The sequence below is a fragment of the Xenopus laevis genome, chromosome 7S (genome assembly GCF_017654675.1).
Source record: "Xenopus laevis strain J_2021 chromosome 7S, Xenopus_laevis_v10.1, whole genome shotgun sequence".
In the NCBI taxonomy this organism is placed as follows: Eukaryota; Metazoa; Chordata; class Amphibia; order Anura; family Pipidae; genus Xenopus; species Xenopus laevis.
In genome coordinates, this window is record NC_054384.1 from 106,843,837 (window position 1) to 106,866,884 (window position 23,048).

At 40.9% G+C, this 23,048-nt stretch overlaps 1 protein-coding gene across 1 annotated transcript; it reads right to left on the reverse strand.

Moving 5' to 3' along the window:
- Positions 1-4,177: 4,177 nt before the first annotated feature.
- On the reverse strand, positions 4,178-6,412 carry LOC121396180 (hepcidin-1-like). The gene is made up of 3 exons (XM_041570744.1): positions 6,076-6,412; positions 5,904-5,966; positions 4,178-4,706 (listed from the first exon to the last, which is right to left on the reverse strand). Exons 1-3 carry the CDS (start codon positions 6,154-6,156, stop codon positions 4,605-4,607), a joined length of 246 nt encoding a protein of 81 aa, XP_041426678.1. The 5' UTR covers positions 6,157-6,412; the 3' UTR covers positions 4,178-4,604.
- Between the last annotated feature and the right edge of the window lie 16,636 nt (positions 6,413-23,048).

Consider the following 23,048-nt stretch of genomic DNA (forward strand, 5'->3'; position numbering starts at 1 on the left):
GAGTGCGTGTGTAAGAGTGCGTGTGTAAGAGTGCATGTGTGAGAGTGTGTGAGTGTGTGAGTGTGTGTGTGAGAGTGCATGTGTGAGAGTGTGTGAGTGTGTGAGTGTGTGTGTGAGAGTGCATGTGTGAGAGTGTGTGAGTGTGTGAGTGTATGTGTGAGAGTGTGTGAGTGTGTGAGTGTGTGTGTGAGAGTGCATGTGTAAGAGTGCATGTGTGAGAGTGTGTGAGTGTGTGTGTGAGAGTGCATGTGTGAGAGTGTGTGAGTGTGTGTGTGAGAGTGCATGTGTGAGAGTGTGTGAGTGTGTGTGTGAGAGTGCATGTGTGAGAGTGTGTGAGTGTGTGAGTGTGTGTGTGAGAGTGCATGTGTGAGAGTGTGTGAGTGTGTGAGTGTATGTGTGAGAGTGTGTGAGTGTGTGAGTGTGTGTGTGAGAGTGCATGTGTAAGAGTGCATGTGTGAGAGTGTGTGAGTGTGTGTGTGAGAGTGCATGTGTGAGAGTGTGTGAGTGTGTGTATGAGAGTGCATGTGTGAGAGTGTGTGAGTGTGTGAGTGTGTGTGTGAGAGTGCATGTGTAAGAGTGCATGTGTGAGAGTGTGTGAGTGTGTGTGTGAGAGTGCATGTGTGAGAGTGTGTGAGTGTGTGTGTGAGAGTGCATGTGTGAGAGTGTGTGAGTGTGTGAGTGTGTGAGTGTGTGTGTGAGAGTGCATGTGTAAGAGTGCATGTGTGAGTGTGTGTGTGAGAGTGCATGTGTGAGAGTGTGTGAGTGTGTGTGTAAGAGTGCATGTGTGAGAGTGTGTGAGTGTGTGTGTGTGAGAGTGCATGTGTGAGAGTGTGTGAGTGTGTGAGTGTATGTGTGAGAGTGTGTGAGTGTGTGAGTGTGTGTGTGAGAGTGCATGTGTAAGAGTGCATGTGTGAGAGTGCATGTGTGAGAGTGCATGTGTGAGAGTGTGTGAGTGTGTGAGTGTGTGTGTGAGAGTGCATGTGTAAGAGTGCATGTGTGAGAGTGCATGTGTGAGAGTGCATGTGTAAGAGTGCATGTGTGAGAGTGCATGTGTAAGAGTGCATGTGTGAGAGTGCATGTGTAAGAGTGCATGTGAGAGTGTGTGTGAGAGTGTGAGTGTGTGTGAGAGTGTATGTGTATGCCTTTTTATATGAGCTCCATAATGTATGTTTATTATAATTTTTTCAAAATTATTTGTGCCAGAAATGAGCTTGTCCTGTGTAGAAAGACTAAGGTCGTACAAAATGATTTACTTACATATTTAAAATGATCAAAATAGTTTTTTAAGTGGGAAGAAAAATGTGGATTACTAAATACATAAAGTAGTGGGGGCCCCAAAGAGCACAGTCTGTAGGTGGAAAGAATAATGAAGCAATATGGAGAGAGCATGAGAAAATAGACACAGCGGGGCAAGATGATCCCAGTTGTGTAATGTAGGGAAAGTAACACATTACTTGGGGGAAGGTGAAGTCAATGGGACAATATGGTTCCAGTGGGGCAAGATATGGACAATAGGACAAGAGATGGTGACACAGGGGCAAGAAGCAGAAAGTAGGGCAAGATGGAGATTTTAGGGCAAGATGATCCCAGTTGTGTAATGTAGGGAAAGTAAGACATGAGATTGGGTCACTAGAATAAGAAGGTGACAGTAGGGCAACATAGAGAAATTAGGGGAAGATGAAGACAACAAGACAATATGGTTCCAGTGGAGCAAGATATGGACAATAGGACAAGAGATGAGGTCACTGGGGCAAGATGGAGACATGATAAAGATATTGGGGCAAGATGGAGACATGATAAAGATATTGGGGCAAGATGGAGACATGATAAAGATATTGGGGCAAGATGGAGACATGATAAAGATATTGGGGCAAGGTGTCGACTATAGATGAACAGTAGAAAAAGGGACAGTTATTCTGAACAAAACATTTTTATATTATACTGGGGACAAAATGTGAGTGTTTAGATATAATCCCTACAGATGCTGTGCAATAACGGCCATATTTTTTCATTTTTGCCATAGGAAAAGATTGGTTGTCAGAACACAAATCAAGTGATGACGGCAAAATAAAACTTGGGAAAAAAATGTTTTTTTTTGCGCTCATGTTATCATAAAATTGGCCTCATTAATCAGTTCACTTTTCTTGACGTGCAACTCTGGCACTCACCAACATGGCAGAAATTTGTCAGCACTCTATAAATAAAACATAATGATTCCTTAAACCTGGGTTAAAGGAACAGTAACATCAAAAACTGAAAGTGTTTTAAAGTAATGAAAATATCATGTTGTGTTGCCCTGCGCTGGTAAAACTGATCTGTTTGCTTCAGAAACACTACTATAGTTCATATAAACAAGCTGCTGAGTAGCAATGGCGGAAATTGAAAAATGCCTATATGGCACAGGATAAATAATGGATAACAGATAAAACCATTATGTTCTACAGAGCTTGTCTGCTGTGTAACTTGAGTCTTTTCTCCTTTGAATGGCTGCCCCCATGGCTACACAGCAGCTTGTTTATATAAACTATAGTAGTACTTATCTGTTATCTACTGTGTATCCTGTGCTTGAATGGCTGCCCCCAGGGCTACACAGCAGCTTGTTTATATAAACTATAGTAGTACTTATCTGTTATCTACTGTGTATCCTGTGCTTGAATGGCTGCCCCCATGGCTACACAGCAGCTTGTTTATATAAACTATAGTAGTACTTATCTGTTATCTACTGTGTATCCTGTGCTTGAATGGCTGCCCCCATGGCTACACAGCAGCTTGTTTATATAAACTATAGTAGTACTTATCTGTTATCTACTGTGTATCCTGTGCTTGAATGGCTGCCCCCATGGTTACACAGCAGCCTATTTATATAAACTATAGTAGTACTTATCTGTTATCTACTGTGTATCCTGTGCTTGAATGGCTGCCCCCATGGCCACACAGCAGCTTGTTTATATAAACTATAGTAGTACTTATCTGTTATCTACTGTGTATCCTGTGCTTGAATGGCTGCCCCCATGGCCACACAGCAGCTTGTTTATACAAACTATAGTAGTACTTATCTGTTATCTACTGTGTATCCTGTGCTTGAATGGCTGCCCCCATGGCCACACAGCAGCTTGTTTATATAAACTATAGTAGAGTTTCTGAAGCAAACACACCAGTTTTACTAGTGCAGGGCAACACTGCATTATATTTTTATTACTTTAAAACAATTAAATGTATTTTATGTTATTGGTCCTTTAACCTGTGTAACTTACCAGAGAAACAATATATATTGTGTTATATTGTATGTATTTAAGACTTTAACAGCACCACCTACTGGCCACAGTTGAAAACATATTTGTCAGACATTTCAGCCCATTTAGTGTTTGATACTCAGAGTTCCCTGTATAACTCAGCCTGCAGCCTTGTGTCTTTATATGGTCACAGAACAACCCCTCAGTGACTTCTAATATCCTTATCATTTACAGTAGGGGGAACATTACCCCTTATAATACATGAGTGATACTCAGAGTTCCCTGTATAACTCAGCCTGCAGCCTTGTGCCTTTATATGGTCACAGAACAACCCCTCAGTGACTTCTAATATCCTTATCATTTACAGTAGGGGGTACATTATCCCTTATAATACATGAGTGATACTCAGAGTTCCCTGTATAACTCAGCCTGCAGCCTTGTGCCTTTATATGGTCACAGAACAACCCCTCAGTGACTTCTAATATCCTTATAATTTACAGTAGGGGGTACATTATCCCTGCGTGTGGCCAAATGACTCCAGTATGTAGAGATATATGTCTGTATATGGCCTAAGGCACTCCAGCTCTCCCGTGTATCCCACTAACCCCTATTGTTGCTTGACTGGATGAAGTGGTGTAGTTGATGATTAGATTGCTAATTTTGAGACCCCAATTTTATATTTCTTAGTATACTCTTGATGCCCAGTGTTCATAACCCACATGCCTCCCACGTGTTCCTTTCCCTCACAGTCGTGGAGTCAGTGGGTACTGGAAAGTGGGTGAGTTTGGGGTGAGTTGTAAGTTGTGTGTTGCTTGGGTGGGTGATGTCAATGCTCTTAAATGTCATAAAATGTTGTTAATCATGAATATTAGAAGATCCCATATGCCTCAGTAGCAATTAATGTCATTATGGCAAGTACGGATAGAATGGAGATTTCACATCTATTATGAAATATATAGTGTTTTCTTCTTTATTTTTTCCTCTTAAACATACACCCATAATAGATCTAATTGAACATTTCAATAACTACAATGTACAGGGTTCAAAAGCAAAACTGTTCTCTGCAAAAGCCACAGAGTCAAATAAAAACATCAGACGTAAAACACAAACCGAGCTATAAATACAAAGGAGCGGCCACTGGTGTGACAGAGAGAGTGTCAAATATAATAAATAAATACATAAATTCAGCCTCAGCAGGTTCAGAGAGAATAGGAATTGGCAAGACTGTATCTTGTTTTTGGGAGACAACGTCCAACCACAACTGAAGATCCAAAGAGCAGCCTCCTCCGACCATGAGTTAGGACTATTTCTCCAGCCAGACATTGTGTCCCTTGATAAGGTCCCTCCTCTCTGGTGTAGAAGGCGGAGTCTTTAGGTGAGACAACATTTTCCACAGCCCTTGAATTTGCAGCAGTTGCAGCAGTGGATGCAGATGGAGAGGTGGGAATGTCTCTTGCTCCTAATTAGAGGCTCCTGCAAGATAAAGTGGCAGTTATCAGAGAGAAGCCCTGGGATAGGTTCCAAGTTGGGATGTCTATATTTCCAATTGGCTAGAGTTATAACAGATCCTGGTATAGGTTCCAAGTTGGGATGTCTATATTTCTGATTGGTTAGAGTTATAACAGATTATGGGATAGGATCCAAGTTGGGATGTCTATATTTCTGATTGGCTAGAGTTATAACAGATCCTGGGATAGGATCCAAGTTGAGATGTTTATATTTCTGATTGGCTAGAACAGGGATCCCCAACCTTTAGAATCCATGATCAACATTCAGATGTAAAAGGAGTTGAGGAGCAACACTAGCATGAAAACTATTCCTGGGGTGCCAAATAAGGGCTGTGATTGGCCCTTTAGTAGACCCTATGTGGATTGTCAACCTACATTAAAGCTCTATTTGCCAGAGTACGTTTTTATACAACCAAAACTTGCCTCCAAGCCTGGAATTCAAAAATAATCACCTGCTTTGAGGCCACTGGGAGCAACATCCAAGGGGTTGGAGGGCAACATGTTACTCACGAGCTACTGGTTGGGGATCACTGGGCTACAGTTATAACAGATCCTGGGATAGGATCCAAGTTGAGATGTCTATATTTCTGATTGGCTAGCGTTATAACAGATCATGGGATAAGATCCAAGCTGGGATGTCTATATATCTGATTGGCTAGAGTTACAACAGATCATGGGATAGGATCCAAGTTGGGATGTCTATATTGGGATGGCTAGAGTTATAACAGCTCATCTGGGGACCATGATGACTGATTCACATATTGAAACCAGACCCAAACTGCAGAGGGAGACTACCATAGAGCAGACCTCATGGCCCAGGCCCAACTCCCCCACCCTGTACCACTACTACTGTATGATAGTGATGCCACTGAATGCAGTCAGCATGATAGACCTATTTAAGAGACCTTGGTCAGTAAGATTCTGAGAGTTGCAGCAAAAGAAGACCAAAATCAGGTTGAGCATCACTGATGTATAGAGATTTGGACTGGCCAGAGTATCAGAGAATCTCCTGGTGGGCCTCAATTGAGGACAATTGAGGACAATTCCCATCTTCCCATCTCTTATTTCCACCCCTATAACATTTAGTATTAGATGCTACGCTGCTCGATGCTAAATCCAGACCCACCAGACGTTCTACAAGAGTAAGAGGAGATTTACTCACCAGAACATTGGTTTCCTCCATCTCAGTTTCGGAGATCTGGTTTCCCAACACCCTGACTTCATTCTGTTAATGAAAAGACAAAGGTGATGTTACAAAGCTGCACTTATCTAGGAATTTCTATAGAATGGAAGTGAGAATGTGTTGCCCCTCACTCTTTGTGGCCAGGACTTACCCCATTGATGGAGGCACTGTGGCCCCTGTTGCAGATGAGGGAGAGGAGGAGAATCAGGCAGAAGATTGGAGTTGATTTCATGGTCCTGAAGTGTCTATGACTCTCTGTTTTACAGGTGAATGTGACTCCGGAGCTGATTGTATCTCACCTGCCCTCACACAGACGTATTTATAGGCAGCTCCCGGGGTCACTCAGTAGGTCACACTGCTGATAATCCCATGCGCCAGGCTGTCTTCCCTCCTTATTATCTGTTTGTTTATCACACGGGCAATGTGAATTCCTGATATCTATTAAAAAACTAATTTAGGTTAACTTTTAGCATGTTAAAGAATGGTTAATTCTAAAAAAAATTTCAGTTGGCCTTAATTTTTACTTTTTCTATATAGTTTTTTAATTATTTGGCTCCTTCTGACTCTTTCCAGCTTTCGAATGGGGGTCACTGACCCCATCTAAAAAAGCAAATACTCTGTAGGCCTACACATTTACAGTTATTGGCACTTTTTATTACTCACCTTTCTTTTCTGGCTTGTCCCATTCATATTCCAGTCTCTTATTCAAATCAATACATGATTGCTAGGGTAATTTGGACCCTAGCAACCAGATTGCTGAAATTGCAAACTAGGGATCTGCTGAATATGAAACATCAAAGCCAGTTGCAAATTGTCTCAGAATATCACTCTCTACATCATACTAAAAGATAATTCAAAGGTGAACAACCCTTTTAAGGTCAAACCCACTTTAGGGTCCCATGTGTAGTTAGTAGGGTTGCCATCTTTTCTGGAAAAAAAATACCAGCCTTCCTATATATTTATCTTTATTCCCTATTAATAACATTGGGATCATATCACTGACCTTCCTATATATTTATCTTTATTCCCTATTAATAACATTGGGATCACTGACCTTCCTATATATTTATCTTTTTTCCCCTATAAATAACATTGGGATCACTGGCCTTCCTATATATTTATCTTTATTCCCTATTAATAACATTGGGATCACTGACCTTCCTATATATTTATCTTTATTCCCTATTAATAACATTGGGATCACTGACCTTCCTATATATTTAACTTTATTCCCTATTAATAACATTGGGATCAACTATCATTTTTACTGGCCAGGCTGGTAAAATACTGGCCAGGTGGCAACCCTAGTAGTTAGGGCCCTCCATCCCAAAGTTACAGATATGGGAAAATATTGCAGTATCTGCAGTTCAATCATAGCCCCAAGAATAACTAGGGTTCACCCCCCAAATCTCATTGCTATTAACCTTTGAGGTGGACTTCTATAAGTATCTAGGAGAGAAGATACTCACCTTAAGTGGCCTATAGGCCTATAGCCTATGGCCCCCAGCCATTTCTTCAGACTCACCTAGAGGGGACAGACTACTGTATAGTTTGGTAACCATTGGTCACCACTGAGATTGGCTGCTCATCAAACACACATCAGAAAATATCCCATTGTCAGTCATGGTAGTTCATCCAGATCAACCTCAATTTCCAAGCTTTGTCCAGTGTAGGGCTCTCACCAATAGTTGTAGTCTCATCAATTTAAATGGGTTGGCCCTCCTGCTTGGGGGTATTTGTTAAAATAAAATAACCTAGCTGTCTCTGTCCCCTCTCAGGACTAATATTCTCTGTGTGCATGTTAGCAGTCCCAGCTTTCCACCTTCAATGACCGATCTGGTCAGTGTGAAAACTCAAGGGTACAAACTGGCAAATGTGTCATTGCCCTTTCTTTGTAGATCTTGAGGGAAAGGACGCAGAGGGTGTTGCAAAGCCCCCATTAATATTTTACCTGCAGTAGCTACTACCTACATTGTGACCTTTTGGTACTACAGAGCTGTTGGATAACATTGAGCTTGACCACATATGAACCTCCATCTTACCACCTCTCCCAAGCAATAGCATCATGGGTCCAAGCTTTATCCAGCCTAAAGTTGTGCAATAAGCAGTGCTCCCACCAACGTATAGTTGTAGTCTCATCGAATTAAATGGGTGGGTCCCCCTGCTCTGGGCTCTCATAGGCTACTGGAATTTTGTGGTGGCCCAACAGCCTCATGACTTTACTTCAGTAAACAAACATTTTATTGAATCCCAGGATAGTTTGTAAAGTGGTGATTGATGTCTGAATAACAAAGCCCCTTGTTGGAATAGGCTCCTTGTAGAGGTGATGGGTTCCTCCCTCTAAACGTGTGCTGGGCTGAAGTCCAGACCTTCCCGATTCCCATCCACTGGTAGACGCAGGGGCGCCAACTCAGACGAGGACATCAACTGACCTCACTCCAAAGGGGAGGGAAAATATTGCAGTCCTTGGTGACTATGTGACAACAAACAAAGATCCGACAGAGATTCCCAAATATAATGTCTATATGACAAATTATTCCATGAATGTTATAAAAAGATGCTTTAACTTTATATGTCTCATTAGCATCTGCCTATTACTGGTCACGTTTCCAAACAGCCAGTTAACTGGCCAGTTTGGACACTGATTTATATAAATATATACTCCTGAAGACTTTTCAGATGAATAAGTAGCCGGCAGAAGATAGAAGTCCACATACATGGGCCTTGAAGGTCGTATAAACACAGGTTGTTGTGATAATTGCCTGAAAAGATCTTTCTACTATCTCCATTCAGAAGTTCTAATCATTCTAAATAATACACACCCACTTTCTGTGGTTAGTTATGGTGGGCCATGTTCTAAAAGTCTCAGACTGGCTCCATGTCACAGCAATTTGGAACAGAGTTGCAACTACACAGCTCTCTCTCTCTTTATTGCTGATTCAGGATACCAGAGGTACCTTCAGATGTCCAATTTCTAGTCTTCAATCTGAGATTCAACCAAGTCTATCCAGAACACCATAGAGTTCCACCATAACTCAACACCAACACCATCTGATATCTCACAGCCCTCATTTGGAATTGTAGTCTGCACAAGTATCTGAAAAGTGACAGTGTCATGGCATCAAGTAGGAACATGTTGGATGACTGGGTTGGTATTTTGGCTAGAGCCTTTGGCTGCTATCGTTAAGCAAGTCATGGTGGGGAATGCCAGGAAGTTCCTTGAGAAAAACTAAAGGCATCAGTGTTTTGGGGAGATCATCTTGTATGGCAGGACAGAAAACATTTTATCTAAGGGCTGCCAACCAGAGAAGGGATCTCCTTGGGTATACGTTGAAGAACATATCATCTGTAATGCTTGATTGATGTTTGTAATACTAATTTCAGTACTAGTTAGCTGTTGTACAACTAGTTTTCTAACTAAGCCATGTCTGATGGATCTGAGTGTATTTGTCAAGTCAATGTTCCATACATATTGGCAGACCATAATAGTTATTATCCAATATGGGGCAAAATAATGCCGAAAATTGTGTGACAAATGTGTAAAGGCCGTATGCCTGTCTCCAACAAAAAAGCTTGTATATGCCCTTTAAGCCTAAAGGGGAAGCAGGAAAGAGTGTACAAACATTCACATGTTTAAAGGAGAACTAAACCCTAAAAATGAATGTGGCTACAAATGCCATATTTTATATACTGAACTTATTGCACCAGCCTAAAGTTTCAGCTTGTCAATAGCAGCAATGATCCAGGACTTCAAACTTGTCACAGGGGGTCACCATCTTGGAAAGTGTCTGTGACACTCACATGCTCAGTGGGCTCTGATTGGCTGTTGAGAAGCTAAGCTTAGGGCTCGTCACTAATTATCCAGCAGAAAATGAGCTTCCCTGGCTGTAATATAAGCTGATGCTACAGGTTTGCTGATTATTCAATTCTGATGCTAATTGCACTGGTTTCTGTGCTGCCATGTAGTAATTATCTGTATTAATTACTAATCAGCCTTATATTGTGACATTTCTATTCTATGTGTACTGTATATTGTGAGTGGGTCCCTAAGCTCAGTAAGTGACAGCAGCACAGAGCATGTGCAGTGAATCAGCAGAAAAGAAGATGGGGAGCTACTGGGGCATCTTTGGAGACACCGATCTTTACTGCCAAAGGGCTGTGGTTGCCTTGGGCTGGTACAGAAGCACAAAACATCATGTGCAACATTTACAGCTACTTCTTTAGTTAAGCTTTAGTTCTCCTTTAAAGGGAAACTATACCTTGCTTTTGATACAGAGATCCAGATTGCAAGGAAGCCAAGATAGAAAGGAAGCCAGTCCCCCACTGCCCCTTAGGCTCACAGTGTAATGCAACCCCCTCCCTCGTCTTTTCCCATTGTGAAGTGATGGATTCTGGGACTTAAAGTCTCCCTGCACCACCCGCTATGGCAAGCAGAAGAACTTCAAGTTACAGAACACCTCACTCCGCAAAAGAACAAGGTGAGTATAGCGCCTCTAGTGGCAAAACAATCAAGAACATGGCAGAACATCTGACTTTAACTGGCACTACCTATCATTTACATTGCAAGAATCGGTTTGCACGAAAGTCTAAGTGGGTAGTGCAAAACAGAAAGTTGTTTCCTGGGGGTTGTGAAACCCCCAGGAAAATATTGTAACCCAGAAGTTGGGCTTGGAAGTATAGGATGAGTTACTGTGATGTACATGAGCTTGGGGCACGTCAGAGAGCAGCGTTGCCAGAAGAGGGCTTGTTTATTCCTCGGCTCTTGTAATTTCCCAGCGATTACAACATGTTGTGACAGAGAAAGGAGACAGAGGTAAAGTTCAAACACAGCAAACAGCAGTGGCGCCGCTCGCAGCCGGGGCGTCAGGGAGACTGGCCAGTAAATGGGACACAGACGAGAGGGACACTGGACAAGGACCTTAGGGTTTTTTAACCCTCACTCCTGATAAAGGTCACATATAACAAAAACACAGAAATATGTGTATGTAAAGGAGAACTAGGAATTGCCATAGCAAACACTGCATTACATTGTCCATAACAGACTATATACACACATATATATCTATCTCCATGGAAACATTCCCTGGCCTCAATGCTGATGACGTTTAGTGGAGGAGGAATAATGGCCTGGGGCTGTTTCCATGGTTTGGGCCAAGTCCTGGTTTCACTTTAAAGGAGAACTTAACCCCCCACTAATAAAAACCCCTACTCAGTACCCTACATAGTCCCCCCTCCCCCGCACAGGTGATAACACCTATAAGTGCCCCTAATCCTTTCATTGCCAGGAAGTTGGATGCATGGACACGTGATCATCTGGAACCTATTGGTGAGCTCCACACTAGTGAGAAAAAATGCCCCTAATCCTATACTCACCTATAGAGTAAGCGCAGAGGAGCTCATGGCGCCATCTTCCAACTCTTCTGTATTCTTTGGGTCCCCTTCTTTCCCTTCTGCAATTTCCGTCACTTTGTCAAATGCCCAGTTCATACAAACAGGAAGACTTCTCCAACTGCACATGCGCCAATACCACATTCAAATACACAGAAGAGGTGGAAGATGATGTCCATGAGCTCCATTGCGCTTACTCTGCACCTAGATGTGAGTAATGAATTAGGGGCATTTTCAGGGGTAATCAACTATGCGGGGGGGCTATGTAGGGTAGTGGGTATGGGTTTTTGATTAGTGGGGGATTTCTCCTTTAAGGTAAGAGTAAAATTACATTCTTGGCTATTCTACACTTCCCACCTTGTGGCAACAATTTGGTTTCAGCACCATGATTCCCCATGCATAAAGGCTGGAGTGATACAGAATAGGTTTGCTGATATGGGAGTGGAAGACCCTGACTGCACAGAGCCCTTAGCCCAGCCCAATTAAACCCTTGTGGGATAAACGGGAACCCCCACTGTGAGCAAAGCTTGATCCCCAACATCCGTTCCCAACCTCACTGATGTTTTTTTTGGCTGAATGGAAGCAGCTCCCACCAGCAATATTCCAACATCTAGAGGAAACGTGGAGGACCAGCTTTAGAAGAAGAACCTTGGTTTGGGAATGAGACATTAGTATTGTTTACGATTTATTGTTCCCCACTTTCCTGCGGGCTGAGAATATATATATATATATGTCCTCAGTGTATGAGGAAGTTGCCAGTGAGCAAGCCTTTCTTATCAGTGACTAAAACACCCTGTGGTGCCCCACTACTACATGATTCCATTCATGGTCTTTAGCTCTACAAGGTCAGGTTTTTATCCATATTTTTATCTATGGAATATTTATATAATCAAGCACACTGTAACCAGAGCTACCCTAAGTACCCACTGGCACCTCCAGACTGTCATGTCAAAACAAAACCTTTTTTAAAAAATTTTTTAACTCCTTTGTACCAATTACTTGCAGAATCCACCAACAAAGGCTTCTTGTTCCTGTGTTATAGGCTCTATGACCCTGCAATGTATACAGCTGTGTTCAGAATAATAGCTCAAAATCCTTATAAAGGTATCAGATATTTTATCCAGAATGCTTGGGACTTGGGGTATTCCAGATAAGGGATCTTTCCATATTTTGGATATGGATACCTTAAGGGTGCTAAAAATCATATAAACATTAAATAAACCCAATAGGCTGGTTTTGCCTCCAATAAGGATTAATTATATCTTAGTTGGGATCAAGTACAAGTTATTGTTTTATTATTACAGAGAAAAAGGAAATAATTTTAAAAAATGTGGTTTATTTGATTATAATGGAGTCTATGGGAGATGGCCTTTTCATAATTCAGAGTTTTCTGGATAATGGGTTTCCGCATAACGGATGTCAATCTTGTTGCTCTGGAACCAAGATGTCACTCATTTACTGGTGTGTTTGGGGTCGTTGTCTTGTTGAAACCCCTATTTCAAGGGCATTTCCTCTTGGGCATAAGGCAACATGATCTCTTCAAGTATTCAAAGTATTGAAACTGATCCATGATCCCTGGTATGTGATAAATAGGCCCAACACCACAGTGTGAGAAACATCCCCATATCATGATGATTGTGCCACCGGATTCTTTCTGTACTGTGACTTGAATTCAGTGTTTGGGGGTCGTCTTAAAAACTGTCCCCTAGACTTAAAAAGAACAATCTTGCTTTCATACTCTGTAGGCCAGTCAATGTGCTCTTTGGCAAGTCTTTTTTTCAACAATGGGACTTTGCCATTTTGGCTATTCTTCTATCCATTCCAATGGGCGTTTTCCCTTTTCTTCCACATCTTTCAGGTTTTGATGCCATGTTTAAGCATTTGAGATCATTTTAGCTGAGCAGCCCATCATATTCTACACTTTTTATATGTTTTTCCCATTCCAATCAACTTTTTAATCAAAATCCCCTGTTCTTCTGAACAATGTCTGGACTTTGTCTTGAGCAATTTGATTTTCAGAGAGAAATGCACTATTACCAGCAGCACAACATTTGCTCCTTCCTAACTTAAAGGAGAACTAATGTTTAACTAAAGAAGTAGGTAGAAACGTTGTACATGATGTTTTGTGCTTCTGTATCAGCCCAAGGCAACCACAGCCCTTTAGCAGTAAAGATCTGTGTCTCCAAAGATGCCCCAGTAGCTCCCCATCTTCTTTTCTGCTGATTCACTGCACATGCTCTGTGCTGCTGTCACTTACTGAGCTTAGGGAGCCACTCACAATATACAGTACACATAGAATAGAAATGTCACAATATAAGGCTGATTAGTCATTAATACACATAATTACTACATGGCAGCACAGAAACCAGTGCAATTAGCATCAGAATTTAATAATCAGCAAACCTGTAGCATCAGCTTATATTACAGCCAGGGAAGCTCATTTTCTGCTGGATAATTAGTGACGAGCCCTAAGCTTAGCTTCTCAACAGCCAATCAGAGCCCACTGAGCATGTGAGTGTCACAGACACTTTCCAAGATGGTGACCCCCTGTGACAAGTTTGAAGTCCTGGATCATTGCTGCTATTGATAAGCTCAAACTTTAGCCTCGTGCAATAAGTTCACTATATAAAATATGCCATTTTTAGCCACATTCATTTTTAGGGTTTAGTTCTCCTTTAAAGAGATTGTGACACCTGATATTAAACCTTTTTTACATTTATCATAACATTGTCTCTGCATGCTATTTATAATTTTGCCATAAAAGTATTTACTGATGATTTTACGTTACCTATCTGATCCCCCATGTTCCTATATGAGGGGGCTGCCATATTTGTGCAGCAGGAGTCCGTTAGCATTAGAAAATTTAACCGACAGGTTGAGAAGGGACAGTCAGGTTTAGGAACTTCAACACTTACAAAAGCAGAGCTATTAGTGAAAAACTGTCAACATGACCCACAGGTAATTTTTTGGGTACATTAATATTTTGAAGTTGTTTTTTAGTGCCAGTATCACTTTAAAGGAGAAATCAACTTCCCAACTAATAAAAAAACTCTAACTTACATAGTTCCCCCATCCCTGCTCCCCCCTCCCCGCACAGGTGTAAATGCCCCTAATCCTGTAATTACCCCTCGTTGCAGTCAGCTCAGCAGAGCTCACGGGCACCGTCTTCTTCTCTTCGGTCTTCTTTGGAAAGTACCGTATATACTCGAGTATAAGCCGAGGTACCTAATTTTACCTACGAAAACTGGGAAAACTTATTGATTATAAGCCTAGACACAACTACAGCCCTGTCTCCCAGCAGCGCACATTCCGCCAAAGCGACCCCCCCAGCGATCAACCGGACTTCTTTGCAAAGTTGATGGTGACAGAGAATTGCCAAACAGATTACTGTGTGCATTGTCCCACTGTCCCACTACCATGTGCAGAGGGTTCTGTGTGATATTGCAGTCACTGTTAATCCTTCATATAACCAACAGAGGGCGCTGTGTGATATTGCAGTCACTGTTATTCTTTCATATAACCAACAGAGGGCGCTGTGTGATATTGCAGTCACTGTTATTCTTTCATATAACCAACAGAGGGCGCTGTGTGATATTGCAGTCACTGTTATTCTTTCATATAACCAACAGAGGGCGCTGTGTGATATTGCAGTCTCACCCCAAGCGAACTGTTGGTATAGGAACGATTAAAAGTGACTGCAATCTCAGCTACTGCCCACTGACTCGAGTATAAGCCGAGGTAGACTTTTTCAGCACATTTTGGATGCTGAAAAACTCGGCTTATACTCGAGTATATACGGCCGCCAGGGCCGGATTTCTATTTTGGACGCCCCTTTGGCCGGCCGAGTCTGTCTGTTCCCCTGCCCAGGTGTGTATGCAAACATGCGCACATGCTTTCGGCACTGAGGACTGCGCGCGGGTATGTAAGAATTGTATTGCGCGTAGTCCTCAGTGCATTTTGAAAATTATGTGGCTGGGAGGCATGCCGTCCCTGGAATCGCTCCGCCCTAGGCCCGGGCCGTTGTGGCCTCGCCACAAATCTGGGCCTGAGTGCCGTATCGGCGCTTGCGCAGTTAGAGTAGCCTTCTGCTTTGTGATAACTGTGCCGAAATTGCCATAAAAAAGAAAGAAGACCCGAAGATTAACGAAGCGCTGGAAGATGTTGCAGAGTCAGCGGAGCTCACGGGCGCCGAGGGGTAATTACAGAATTAGGGGCATTTACACCTGTGCAGGGGGAGCTGGGAGGGGGAACTATATAGGGTAGGTTTTTTATTAGTTGGGAGGGTTGAATTCTCGTTTGAATAAGGGCCGGAATTGACAGCTGATTTGTCACAGAATGAAGTTCACTCATTGAACCCCACACTGCTATTATTTGGAACAAGCCTCAATGAATGATTCAATGATACATAATTAGTGTACATGTGATGACTATTGGGTCTGTCAATTTCTATTACTCTACTACAGCTACTAGTAAATTATTAGCCTGTAGTAATAGAATTTCTACCAAAACCAGTGATTGTGAAGTCGGACTGGTATTATTCTGAACACAACTGTGCAACTTCCATTTTTGTATTAAGTGGCAGATTTATCAAGGGTCAAATTTCGAAGTTAAAAATACTTGGAAATTCGACCATCGAATTGAAATACTTCGAATAGCGACATTTTTTTCATCGAATTTGGGTATCCTGCGGTAGAACGATTCGAAGGATTTCAGCGATTGATCGAATGATTTTACTTCGACTTCCAAAAACGTGGAAAAAAATGCTCTAGAAGGTTTCCATAGGCTAACATAGCACTTTGGCAGGTTTAATTTGGCAAAGTTTTGAAATCGAAGTTTTTTTAAAGAGACAGTTCGAATATTCAAACTATTTGAGTTCGAATCGAATTTGAAGTCATAGTATACTATTAGATTTTTTCACTTCGAAATTCCCCCTAAAAGTGCCGCCAACAGTGGTCGGCAAACTATTGGGCTCAGTTCCTCTTTAATCAATCATATTATACTGCAAAACCCGTCTCTGATAAATCGATATCATGCAAATAAAGACAAGTGAAACGTCATGTTTAAATAAAAGTGTTTATCACCTTTCAACGTGCTATTTACATTGTTACACGTCATCCAGCGAATAAAAGAAACTCCCCCCCACCCAAAAAAAAGTATTTTTCCCATGGCAGCTGTTAAATGAAGGTCTAGGGGGTTGATAAAAATGTCTGATTGGAGCCATAAAGGCAATAGAAAAAGGGGCAGTTTTGGCATGATCCTAACATCATCTCATATCCAGTATTATTAACCCTAGGAAAACATACTACGTAAAAAACCTGCTACTTCTCTAGCCGGGGGTGGGGTGGAAGACACAGGAGACATGAGTGAAAGAATGGGGCTAAGCACAAATAAATACAACCTGCTATAGTGGCATGTGGATATTCTGCCAATAGTCTTCTTAGTGATCTTATGATGCAACAGGGGTCTTGTAACCCATAGCAACCAATCAGTAGGTAATATTTATCGGTTTCCTGGTTTGAAGCAGACATATTGGAAAGAGTGGCCATGCATTTCCACATCCATCCAATTGCCCTTTATATAAAAATGTTTCTATTTATAGCTGAAGTCCTTTTTTCCTGCCCCTTCAAACAGGTAAAGCCAATCACAGCAAGATCTGCTCACAGGAGAATCTCAGCCCAATTTGATCTCACACGAGTGAATTATACAGTTGGGCCTATAGAGATCTATTGCATTAAAACACTCCAAACCATCCAATAGATACTGGTTGGGCCCCACACATAGGTCAATAAGCTTTCAACTGGGTCTGAAAAGCCCATTTTATTGGCCCATGTCTGACCATCTTAATAAATATACACAACCTCCCCCTAAAAGTCCGACCAAACTGAGCTACAGGCAGATTTATTTTACGGATGATGAGGAAAAACTTTTGAATTTTTTCAGCCGTGAAAAGTATTTCTAGAGATGGCAAAGAAATTTCAAGTCATCAGCAGAGGGGTCCAACGGAACCGGTACATGGGATGATTTTGGTCACTGTGGGGGTTATCAAAATCCGAAAACACGGAGTATTTTCTGAAAACTACTCTAACCAAATCCACACAGGTTTTTTTTCCCTCTTATCTATCAATACATTTTCTCTGAAAGTTTCCTGTGCGAGAAAAAACAAAAGATCGAAAAATAGTACCAATTGTTTTGATTTTCCACCTGAAAACTCTAAAAAAAAAAAATCTTCGTATTATTGCACAAAACCCAGTGCAGATCAGGATATGTACTCAAAGTCTCCCAATTCAGTGAGTTATTTATCAAAATCCAATTTTATAATTAAAAAAAAGTTCAACTAAACTAGAATCCACGATTTGACCTTATTTATTATTAAAAAAAAGCTTGATTTAACCGGATCAGGGGAAAACTCGATAAAATCGAGCAAAAACCCAAATTGTACGATTTTTATCCCGAATCACTATTTATTTCTTGCTTTTTCCCCGAAAAGCCCACATTTTTTTTATATTTTTGCCGAAAAAGCCAGAAATGATCATGCTAATTCCAGCACCAATCACATAAAATTCCAAATAGGAAAGGGACCTCTCTCATTGACTTATAGACAACCTCGGCAGGTCTGAGATTTCGGATTCAGTCTTTTTCCATTCTCGGGGTATAATAAATCCATAATCCAAAGAGTTTTTGGCACTCGGACTTTAATAAATAACCCCCCTCAGTCCGCCATTTTTCTTTAAAATAGGCTGAAAAATGCAAGGCAAAATGGTCAAAATTACCCTCTTAGAACAATTTGAAAGTGTTTTGTGAATGTTATGAGTAATGAAGGGTAATTTGGGTGTTCAGGCCAGTATTTTTGGACTACTGAAACAAACACAGCTGTTAAAGAGCCCAAAAAGCCAATGGGTTATGGCTACAAACAGAAAACATACTTGGGGAAAGGTCAGCACTATGGCAGCCAAAGTACCTCCTCTTACTAGTATTGCTCTTTGTCTGCTCTGTCTGACCATGGATGGGACTTGACTTAGCTGTAAAATTGCAAAAGGGGGGGGGGGCAGCAACGGATTTATTAGCAATGGGGAAAAAAAAAAAAAACCAATCCTGAGGGCCAGAAGACACAAGAGTAGCAGACGTTTCCTATGACAACTCTGATCTTGTATAATGGCTGATAAAAATTTTGATCTCTTAACCTTGAACTGGAAGAGTCTCCCATTCAGCACTGGGAATATGTCAGATTAAAGAACCAGTAACTTGAAATATATTTTTTAAAAAAAAATACGTAAGTATACAATGAAAAAAAAAAAAGACAAATTAAACTTAAAAATCGCCAAGTCTTTATTAAGAAATAACCTACTGAAACTCCACTTGTGCTCCTCTTCAGAAAAGGTGATCCATCGTGTGGCGCTTGATTACTCCTCCCTGCCTTCCTTATAGGAGATGGCCAGGGTGGAGAAATCAAGCGCCGCACGATGGATCACCTTTTCTGAAGAGGAGCGCAAGCGGAGTTTCAGTAAGTTATTTCTTAATACAGATTTGGCAATTTTAAAGTTTAATTTGTCTTTTTTTTCATTGTATACTATTTAAATTTTTTTTTTATGTTACTGGTCCTTTAAAGGCCAACAAACCCCCTTCTTAGAATTATCAATGTAACCCCCCTGTGTAATAGAAGACAAAGTTTGCCCAGGTGCAATAACCCATAGCAACCAACAGGATATTTGCCTTTAAACAGGTGATCAGCAAATGCTCCTTGGTGATTGGTTGATCTAGGTGAGGGATCCCCAACCATTTTTACCTGTGAGCAACATTCGAATGTAAAAGAGGGTTGAGGAGCAACACAAGCATGAAAAATGTTCCTGGGGTGCCAAAGAAGGGCTGTGATTGGCCATTTAGTAGCCCTTATATGTGAGTATAAGCAGCCTACAGGAGACTGTTTAGCAATACACATGGTTTTTATGTAACCAAAACTTGCCTCCAAGCCTGGAATTCAAAAATAAGCAGCTGGGAGCAAAATCCAAGGGGTCGGGGAGCAACATGTTACTCATGAGCTACTGGTTGGGGATCACTGGTCTAGATGAAAAGACCTGCAGCAAACTTTGCACCTTTTATTACATAACCCAGTTTACCATGATTATATATCTACAAGGAGTAAATAATAAACAAAAAAAAAGTAGGTAGATCCAACCTGCACTCGTACAGCTCTTGGACGTTGCATTACAGTTGGATATGGATCTATAATCCTATATTGATATTACAGATAGGTGACTCTGCCCTAATGGCTATAGAATATAGAATAAACCTTGGCTAAACAACCAGAGCAAATGGCTAAGTCAAAGTGACAATACTTTATATACAAGTACAAAGTATGAAGACCACTTAAAGCCAGCGGCACCCATTATGTTTTCCTGCCAGCGCATTCCTATTTTTGGACCAAAAACTGCCATCAAGAGTGTTGGCAGCAAGAGGTAGAGGGCGGAGAACCATTGTGTGCGCCAGTGGCCTAAAGACAAGCATGGCTGCCTCTGCACCTCTTCACACAGACTGAATTAGAGCATACAATTGTTTCGGTGTTCCAGACCCTTTAATGGGCAACTCAAGTCCCGATGTAAAACTTTTAGGGGCAGATTTACTAAGGGTCTAATTGAAAATTCAAATTTCGAATTTTTTTATGGCCAAAACTGTCAAATTCGACTAGGGAATAGTTAAAATTCTAATCAAGTTTTTTTTTTTAAAAAAAAATTCAAATTCAATTGTCCAGATTTATCATACTCTGGCCCCCCAAACAATGTAGGTCTCCATAAAAAGAAATCACATAAAACAGCTCATATGTAAAACCCTGCTTCATGTAAATAAACCATTTTCATATTAATATTCTTTTTTAGTAGTATGTGCCATTGGGTAATCTTAAAAGGAAAATTGCCATTTTAAAAAAATAAGGGCCGCCCCCTGGGATCATATGATTCACTGTGCACACAAACAAACCATACATGTTAGGTCACATGAGCCAATTAACAGACAGAGTTGTGTCTATTGCTTCCACATTTCTTCCAGTTACAGCTGCAGTATTTCTGCTTAGGTGATCTCTTCCTGTTACAGTTAGAGCTGCAGTATTTCTGGTCAGGTGATCTCTGAGGCAGCCCACAGACCATCACTAAATGGTGGTTCAAAGTAAGAGATGGCACTCACCACTCGCAGAGTCTTAATTAAATGTAACAGTCCATGAAAGCACTCACAGCAATCACCATCTAGCATGTATCAAAAACTCATTTATTGGTGCATGGTGTATCCACGTGTTTCGGCTCACGTCACCTGACGACAGCTCCATGTGAGCCGAAACACGTGGATACACCATGCACCAATAAATGAGTTTTTGATACATGCTAGATGGTGATTGCTGTGAGTGCTTTCATGGACTGTTACATTTAATTAAGACTCTGCGAGTGGTGAGTGCCATCTCTTACTTTGAACCACCATTTAATGATGGTATATCACTATGATATCACTATAGATATATATATATATATATATATATATATATATACACACATTCATTCTTTAATATGCAACTTAAAAGTTTTCCTTTAAGAAGGCGAATTAGACTATTTGTCACCAAAAACCTGCCGAATTGCTGTTTAAGTCAATGGGAGACGTCCATGGATCAATTTGGAGTTGTTTGCAGCCTTCCTGACACTCCGTTTTTAAAACTCAAAATCGAATTCACTTAAGAGTTTTCAGATAATCCTATTCATCAGATTTTTTTTTTTAATACATTTCTTTAATTATTTTTTTTAAAAATTCCAAAGAATTTGAAATTCAACCTTTGATAAATCTGCCCCAAATGTAAGAGAACAGAAAATTCACCCATGAACCTTTGCTCTGAAGAGCTGTCTGCACCATATAATGGAGGCTACTGGGGTTATATCCTTGCAGGTTGTTGGGTATCGGGGTAACAGGGTTTATAGTCAGTACTTTGTAATACTAAAAAGGATTGCTGTGATTTTAGATTTCAAACTTTAATAAATGGTTGCCCCATGTACACCCAGAGAATTGTCCATTGTCCATGCTATAGAGGGGTTTATTTGAAACCCTCTGTGTTGCTCAGCCATATCCATTTAGGTTTCAAGTGAAGGGATTATAAAATAAGAGAGGTCGCTATTCATAATAAAGGTTATGGCAGCATGGGCAAGGGGCAAAAGCAATAATAAAATACATAATTCCATTGAACACATACACAAGGTAAAACAACTGAAGGTATAGTTGCCCTTTAAACAAAGTCTCATCTGTGCTAATCTTGTCCAGAACACATGATCAAACAAAAGGGCAGCGAGACACAACAGGCTGGATTAAAAAGGTCAATAACACCAAAAAGGGAAAAAAAAGATAATTTTCACTTAACATTCTACTTATTCGAGCATGTAAAAAGCTTTGCTTTTAAAAAATAAAAAACAGAGTTTAACACCAGCCCAATGATATTGCTTCAGAAATGCCTTCTGTCGATCTTTAATAAGTTGGAGGACTTTAAATCAGTTTGCCGTTCTTAAACAACCCTGTGAAAGGGACTCCTCCTTATCTGTAAAATTGAGACAGACAATTTAAAAAGAAAAAATCAATATAGGCAGAACACATTTTCAATAGTTGTTCCATCTTCTTTCTAAACAAACCCACCCCCCACCAGTCTATTGTGTTTGACGTAGGGTTGCCACCTTTTCTAAAAAATGGTACCGGCCGCTGGTGGGCGGGAACAAACGGGGCGGACCATGATGCAAAAGGAGGCGGAGCCACACAGTGACGTAAAAGGAGGCAGAGCAACACGCACAATGGCCAGAAGCCTGAAAAAAAACAAAAAAGTCAAGTTCTGAGAGAATTAGGGGCTGGCCAAGGGCTTTTTTTTTTTTAAAGTGTATTACAAATTACCGGCAAATACATTGCCGGTTAATTTGTAATACCGGCCCCGGCCTTGGCAGGTGCTTTACCGGCCGGGTGGCAACACTAGTTTAATGGAGACATATGTAATCTGGGCCCAGACTACCACCAATGAAAATGCAAGTAACTGTTAACGACCAGTGACATAAAAACATTTTTTTAAAAATTAGTTTGTACTTAACGAAAAAAAAAACAGCCAGACACATTTAACTTTAAATTCGCAAAGTCTTTATTAAGAAATAACTTACCGATTCTCGGCTTGCGCTCCTCTTCAGAAACGAGGATCCATTGTGCGGCGCTTGATTACTCCTGCCTGGCTATCTCCTATAATAAAGGCAGGGATGAGAAATCGAGCGCCGCACAATGGATCATTGCCCTGTCTGAAGAGGAGCGCAAGCGGAGAATCTGTAAGTTATTTCTTAATAAAGACTTTAAAGTTAAATGTGTCTCGGTGGGTTTTTTTTTTTGTTATGTAGAAACTAATTCATTAAAAAAATTTTTTTAATGTTACTGGTCCTTTAAGTACAAATATCAAGCATTCTAGACGCGGTGATCTCAAAAGTTCAGAATCTGTGGACATTACAAGAGATTGGTAAGACAATTCTATTTCGCTGGACCGATGAAGACCCTGCCTATTTTAATTGGAGACTATCGGCAATGAAAAAAGCGTGGCCTTTGTTATCAAGACCTGCCTGACCAATCAGCTGCTTGTGAACCCATTTGCCAACAACCAATAAGGGGGATATTAGCTAGCCATCCCATCTCCTTGAATTTGCCGGTTACAGGAGTCACATTCTGTGCATCAGTACAGTAGTTCCCAACTTG